The 7817-nt window shown below is 41.3% G+C and overlaps 1 protein-coding gene across 1 annotated transcript in view; it reads left to right on the forward strand.

The window, feature by feature from the left end:
- Positions 1-5837: 5837 nt before the first annotated feature.
- Positions 5838-7817, forward strand: part of LOC111950645 (leucine-rich repeats and calponin homology (CH) domain containing 2) — an 82599-nt gene continuing 80619 nt past the window's right edge. Inside the window, 2 exon segments of the mRNA XM_023968406.2 lie at positions 5838-5887; positions 5889-6121. Of these exon segments, the coding sequence (XP_023824174.2) occupies positions 5838-5887; positions 5889-6121 (283 nt within the window).

Raw genomic sequence — 7817 nt, forward strand, 5'->3', positions numbered from 1 at the left:
GATGAGCGATCGCAAAGGCAATCTGGAATCTGCTGCATCACAGCACAACATCAACATCAACAACACTCTCATCACAGTCAGAAGACAGTAGAAACTTGAGTGGGCTTATGGAAGGCTCTGTAAGACATATATATATATATATTGTATATACACACACACAATCATTCAAAGTTTGGGGTCACGTAAAAATGCCTGTTTTTTGAAAGAAAAGCAAATTTTTGTCCATTAAAATAACATTGAATTGATCAGAAATACAGTGTAGACATTATTAATGTTGGAAATGACTTTGTAGCTGATATGGCGGATTCTTAAGGAATATATACATAGGCGAAAAGCCCATTATCAGCAACCATCACTCCTGTGTTCCAATGGCACGTTGTGTTAGCTAATCCAAGTTTATCATTTTAAAAGGCTAATTGATCATTAGAAAACCCTTTTGCAATTATGTTAGCACAGCTGAAAACTTAAATGCTTTATTATCCAAATGTTTAAAGTGCTGTGTGGGCGACGGACAGAATGGATTTGACTCTTTTTAATATTGGCCATCAACCAAAAACACAGCATCTACCGAGGTATAAATATGTTATTGAATTCAATGTTTTTTTTTAACTATTACAAAATGCAAATGTTTATTAGGCTACTGTTGTAACGATTGTCGTCGGGAGAAGGAGAGGAGGACCAAAGTGCAGCGTGGTACGTATCCATAATACTTTTAATAAAGATGAACACGCGAACAAAAACAACAAAACGACCAACGAACAGTTCTGAAAGGTGCAACAAACACTAAACAGAAAATAACCACCCACACCTCAAAGTGGGAAAACAGGCTACCTAAGTATGGTTCTCAATCAGAGRCAACGATTGACAGCTGCCTCTGAWTGGGAACCATACCAGGCCAAACACAATAGAAATAGAAAACATAGACATACAAACATAGAATGCCCACCCACATCACACCCTGACCAAACAAAAAATAGAAACATACAAAGCAATCTATGGTCAGGGCATGACAAATGTGCAGTGTCTTTAAACAATGCTCCCYCCTACCCTCCTTCTTGGCAAGAGGCTATTGTCCTGCTAATAGCCCATCATGGGTGGACGGCTTCTTTTCYATTCCAATGTTTTGAATTAATGTATTAATTACAGTCATTTACCATTCTCATTMTCGGAGTGGAAACGTTGTTTGCAGAGATCACAATCTCATTTTCAAGTCYTCTGGTGGTTACAGTCCTAACCCTGGAAYGGGTAGCGGCATAGAAAGAAGCTGGCTTGATGAAAGCTATGTYCATTTCGTCTRTTCTCTTTGGTGGCAAAGTCTTTTTTTTKTTTTWGATAAACAGCTMATTTTTTAATGGTAACTGTGTTAAGGGTGGAGTTTGGGGCAGRGTGAGGAGTACTGGAAAGATGTGACTCCAGTTTACAATAGGCCATAAGTATAMAGCAGATCGCCRATTGTGCTCACTTTGATTATACTGTAACAACATACTGTAGCACAATGACCAGGATCTCTACTCATTTAAGTGAGCAGATTAGGGCTTTCAGGAGGAACGGAAAATTGCGTGTCAATTCATAAACCACGTGTTATGCAATCTATATGGCATGTGCAATTGAATCGGTACATCGAAAATCTCTTCCCAACTATTTTGCCATCTCTATGGCACAGCTGTCAATTTTTTGGTCCTTAAATGAAACTGGTACAGTTGAAGTCAGAAGTTGCATTTAAACTCAGTTTTTCACAATTCCTCACCACTTTATTTTAAGAATGTGAAATGTCAGAATAATAGTTGAGAGAATGATTTATTTCAGCTTTTATTTCTTTCATCACCATTCCCAGTGCAGTCTGAGTCAGAAGTTTACATACACTCAATTAGGATTTGGTTAGCCCATTGCCTTTTATAAATAGTTTAACTTGGTCAAATTTCGCGGTTAGTCCTCCTTCCATAAGCCCTCCACACAATAAGCTGGGAGAATTGTGGCCCATTCCTCCTGACAGAGCTGGTGTAACCGAGTCAGGTTTGTTAGACCTCCTTGCTCACACACGCTTTTTCAGTTCTGCCCACACATTCTATAGGATTGAGGTCAGGCTTTGTGTGATGGCCACTCCAATACCTTACTTTGTTGTCCTTAAGTCATTTTCCACAACTTTTGGAAGTATGCTTGGGGTCATATGTCCATTTGGAAGACCATTTGCGACCAAGCTTTAACTTCCTGACTGATGTCTGAGATGCTGCTTTCAATATATCCACATCATTTGCCTCTCATGATGCCATCTATTTGTGAAGTGCACCAGTCCCTCCTGCAGCAAAGCACCCCCACAACATGATGATGCCTGCCACCCCAGCTTCACGGTTGCGATGAGTGTTCTTCGGCTTGCCAAGCCATCCCCCTTTTTCCTCCAAACATAACGATGGTCATTATAGCCAAACAGTTCTATTTTAGTTTCATCAGACCAGAGGACATTTCTCCAAAAAGTAACGATCTTTGTCCCCATGTGCAGTTGCCAAACCGTAGTCTGGATTTTATATGACACGGTTTGTGAGCAGTGGCTTCTTCCTTGCTGACGGCCTTTCAGTTAGGGGATGATTAGGACTCGCTTTTACTGTGGATATAGATACTTTTGTACCTCTTTCCTCCAGCCACCTTCACAAGGTCCTGCTGTTGTTCTGCCTATTGATTTTGCAATTTACCACAGACTTCCCAAAGACGTTCATCTCTGAGGAGACCAGGATGAACCAGACTTGGTGGCGAGCTCTACAATTTATTTTCTGAGGTCTTGGCCGTGCATTTCTTTTGTTGTTTCCCATGATGTCAAGCAAAGAGGCACTGAATGAAGTAGGCCTTGAAATAACATCCACAGGTACACCTCTAATATGCTCAATTAGCCTATTCAGAAGCTTCTAAAGCCATGACAATATATCTTCTGGAATTTTTCAAGCGTTAAAGGCACTGTCAACTTATGCTATGTAAACTTTCTGACCCACTCGAATTGTGATAACAGTGAATTTATAGAGTGAAATAATCGTGATATAAACAATTGTTGGAAAAAAGTACTTGCTGTCATGCACAAAGTTACATGTCCTAAAACTGACTTGCCAAAACTATAGTTTGACAAGAAATTTGTGGAGTTGTTGAAAACGAGTTTTTATGCACTCCAACCTAAGTGTAAGTAAACTTCCAACTTCAACTGTATATATTATATTTTATAACCATTTTCTTTAACAATCTTGCGTCTTTAATGCAGGGCCACGACCGACACGTTCCTTACTTTTTCCCTTTCACTTGATATAAAGCTTCCAATTGATAACATTTTTTTTAATCAATTAGATATATTTGAATTTAAACCACAATATTTGTTGAATTATTTGTTTGTCTTTCTTTAGTGGATTCGCAACTTGAAATTGGCAAACCAACTTCTGTAGGTTTCACTAAGCCAATAACGATATTTTTGGAGATGATTTCAGTTTTCAAATAACCGAAAGTGAGCGCGTTGTATCTGTAAATAAAGGGAAAAAGCCATTCTTGATGAACTTGAGCGATGAGCACAATAGCCGCCTAATTTTGTCTGGCTTGCCATTCCAAAATGTAAAAAAATAAAATTTTGCCTCATGATAATTTTAAACAGGTCGCCTAGCGGTAGCCTAGGCCAAAACCAAAGCAAATAGGTTCAACTGTGAATTTGACTAAAGAGTTAAATAGCGGTTGCATTTTTTCACAGCAAATAGACAGCGTATTATCATCAAGGAGTCCACAAAAAAGGAGACGGTGTGGGTTCCAGAGCCACTCACAGGTGTTCCTGCATGGATCGGAACGCACATCTCGTTCCGCTCGACAACACCTCCTCAACAGCGTCATTTGTCATTACGTTGGTGCCAGGACCGCCTCTTGACTCTCTGCCAATACCGCCTGACCGTTTCTGACCACCAATGACGAGAGAACTCTCCTCCCAATACCACCTGGGTCTGGACAATGCACTCAGCTGACATTCATTGTTACAATCACGCGCTTATAAAGCGCATTAATGTCCACAGCTCGCCCATACCAGCGGTCCATTTTCCAGGATCATCGCACCACCTCTTCTTCCCCGTATCACTACGTAGCCGACAATATGGCGCTGTACAACGGGACCGGTCGGAAGTAGGCCTTAGCTACTAAGGGACTGCAAGTGAAGAGTAAAATAATCCTAACATTTCCAAATAAAAATCTGATTGCCTATCAGTGGCGCAGCGGTCTAATGCACTGCATCTCAGTGCAAGAGGCATCACTGCAGTCCCTGGTTTGAATCCAGGCTGCATCACATCCGGCTATGATTGGGAGTCCCATAAGGTGGAGCACAATTGGCCCAGCGTTGTCCAGGTTTGGCCGGGTTAGGCCTTCATTGTAAATAAGAATTTGTTCTTAACTGGCTTGCTCAAGACCAGTCCCATGCTCTGTCTGTCAGGTTTTGGCCAGGACTGTTTAGGTTTTGTTCACTAGATGTCCCCCTTGCACCTTTTTTGTACCTTTTGTTTTTCTTGCTCCAATTATTGTTTGCACCTGTAAGTCATTCCCTTGTTAGTATTTAAACCCTGTGTGTTCCTTAGTTCCTTGCTCAGTGTTTGTAWGTTAGCACCCAGCCCCAGCCCAAGCTTTGTTTTATACAGATATTTMTCTTGTTGGATTTTCCAGAGGTTCTCTGGTTTAGTTCTTGTGTATTATTTGAGTAGTCTTTTGAGGTTTGTTTTTCCCTGCTGTTTTTTACCACTTTGTGGRGTTTCTTTTGTRTTTTGGAGGATTTCCATTTTGTGCCTCTTGGCTTTATTTTTGGACATTGTGGATTGAGTTTCTTTGCCTGAAGATTTTATTCTTTAATTAAACCACCATCTCTAGTACTGCTGTGTCTGCCTCATCTTCTGGGTTCTGACGATTATTAGTGACTGTTTCTCGCACCGGGTCCTGACACTGTCATTCAGTGATATTTATTCCCTGCTGATTGTTGAAATAAACATCTGCATTTTGAAAGAGTATTTTATTCATTTTATGAATGAAAGCATAAATTCTGTACAGTATATGCTTGATCTGACATTTTGCGGTTGCATGAGGTTACTAGTTATAAATGTAAAACTTTAGAGTACTTAATACATTTCAAATTTGGGGKACACCTACAGTAGCCGAGCTATTACACTATCCTTTTGYAAAGGTTAAAGAGTCTATTGTTGTGCTAATAGCCCATCCTAGAAACGGTGTTTGCAGAACTCACAGCCTGCTACACTTGTGAAAAACAGAATGCTGTCCAGCTGTCCATCACTACTGTAAATAAAAACACAGACTATTTTAGGGGCTTGTATATAAAAAATTTGAATGCAGGGTTAATAATAATAATAATTTTGACACAATAAATGAGAAATCCAGTCGATTTCCGATTTTCGTTTTTCAAATGCAGAAACAAAAAACAAAAAAATTGCCGTTTTCCATTTTTTCCAAGTCATCTTTTGAATCAAATAACCAATTATACATAAGCACATGGACCATTTTTGTTCAACCTCCCCTTGCTCAGAATATATAATATGAAATAGTCATGGCATGCTTTGTGTAAGAGCTATTCAAGAATGAAATATTAAATCCTATTATTTAAAACRAAAACAAAAAAAGTGTGGATTTTTATCCCTCCAACCCTGTTTCAGAATATACATTATTCAAAGTTATGGCATGCTTGGTTCAATAGCTATTTATGAGAGAATATCCACCAAATATCCAGTAAAAAAMGAATTTAGCATCGGCGCTAAACCGAGCCCACGCCCTCTCAGAAGCCCTTCCCCTAACGTCTAGCCTAAAGTCCCCGGAGTCTCTACTTTGTGCGCATGGGCAGAGAAACTACCGCTTGTTATTATTGTAAGAATAATTCCTCTTATGAAAATGGCGTCGAGTCAGGGAGGTGTGGGAGCTGTAACGGCTCTTCCAAACCATCACTTATCCAACGGACCTCACTGGAACCCGGGGATCAACCAGCATCAGCTCCACACGGCCAGGAGTTTAGACCGCGCTCTGGAGGATGCTGTGTGCTCAGGGACGTTGAATCTTAGCGGGAGGAAGCTGAGAGACTACCCTGGACTGTGCTATGATCTTACTGATACCACGCAGGCAGGTGGGTTTCCGAAATGCTGGCTGCTCCTGAGACCCGCTGGCTTCAGCTGGTTGAACAAATAGGCGTGCCATGCAACAATGTAGCAAAATATGTATACAATTGAACGTGGTGCGCACTATTATATTAGCCTACCATGGGCTATTTTCACAAACAGCTCTGTTTGATTAATAGTGCAATAGACACAGTGTTGCATTGGCTTTCTTATCGTGGTGTCTTCGCAAGGAATAGAATGGCTGAGCTGAATGTGTAAAAATGTGCCATAGTATTCACGTTATCTACAATTGTGATTGCAATGCCGCGGCAACGGCTTGTTTAGTTGTTTTGGTCGTTTACTCCCCAATCGCTCCCTTGTTGATACCATATGCATGAATGAAATGACAAGCGCAACCCAGTCAGAGCGATAGAGCGGCTTTACATTAACCTACATTTAGATGGTGAGTAGCCTGGCTAGGTGAARCAAATTATTAGCGAATGGGAAGATGAATCGTAAAACCTTACCCAATGAATATTTATGCATGTTCACTGAAAGGCTATTTTGTCTCCGGCAGACGAAGACAAAAGATACGCCGTCTCCATAGCMCCAATGATGGGTGTATAGGCGCATTACCCCCTTAGGGATGTACGAGATCGATTTGGATTSAACAGACACATTCGTTTAATTTCTGTTGAATCATAATTCTAGTCGCTTAATTTTAAGTGAACAGATTTGAAATTAGTAAATGTGTATTTTATTCTCAAGAGGTCAAATATCATATGTCGATTTGAGAGTACAATGTATGCTATTTATGTGGTTGAACACATAGCAGGCCTATACTATACACTATCAATAGCCTACAGTTTATTSAATCCATGTAGATAGTTTATGTATGTTTTGGCAGAATGAAGCATGAATTTGTCTTATGAAATGATGCTGCTGGTTTCCCACACTGCAGGGTCTATAATAGCCAACTGTACATCATGCACGTGGTGACTGATTGTGTGGCCTCTGAAGCCAGGTGGTGGAATCATTGATGGTGGTGATGAGAGGCAGAATGCAGTTCCACATACTGAGCTCCATGCTTGTTATTACTTGGCTGGACAATTTTTAGGGCCTTCCTCTGACACCGCCTGGTGTAGAGGTCCTGGATGGCAGGTAGCTTTGCCCCAGTGATGTACTGGGCCGTACGCACTAACCTCTGTAGTGCCTTGCGGTCGGAGGCCGAGCAGTTGCCATACCAGGCAGTGATGCAAGCAGTCAGGATGGTGCAGCGGTAKAACCTTTTGAGGATCTGAGGACCCAYGCCAAATMTTTTCAGTCTCTTGAGGGGGAATAGGTGTTGTCGTACCCTYTTCACGACTGTCTTGGTGTGCTTGGACCATGTTAGTTTGTTGGTGATGTGGACACCAAGGAACTTGAAGCTCTCAACCGGCTCCACTACAGCCCCGTTGATGAGAAGGGGGCGTGCTCGGTCCTTTTTTTCCTGTAGTCCCACAATCCTCTTCTTTGTCTTGGATCACGTTTAGGGAAGGTTGATTTCCTTGCACCAGCATGGCCAGTTCTCTTGACCTCCTCCCTATAGGCTGTCTTGGTTGTGTTGTGCGTGATCAAAGCTCCCACTGTTGTGTTCATGGCAAACTTGAATGATGTGGTTGGAGTCCGTGCCTGGCCATTGCAAGTCATGAACGTAAACAGGGAGTACAGAAGGGGACTGAGCAC

Source organism: Salvelinus sp. IW2-2015, linkage group LG23 (assembly GCF_002910315.2).
Source record: "Salvelinus sp. IW2-2015 linkage group LG23, ASM291031v2, whole genome shotgun sequence".
Taxonomy (NCBI): Eukaryota; Metazoa; Chordata; class Actinopteri; order Salmoniformes; family Salmonidae; genus Salvelinus; species Salvelinus sp. IW2-2015.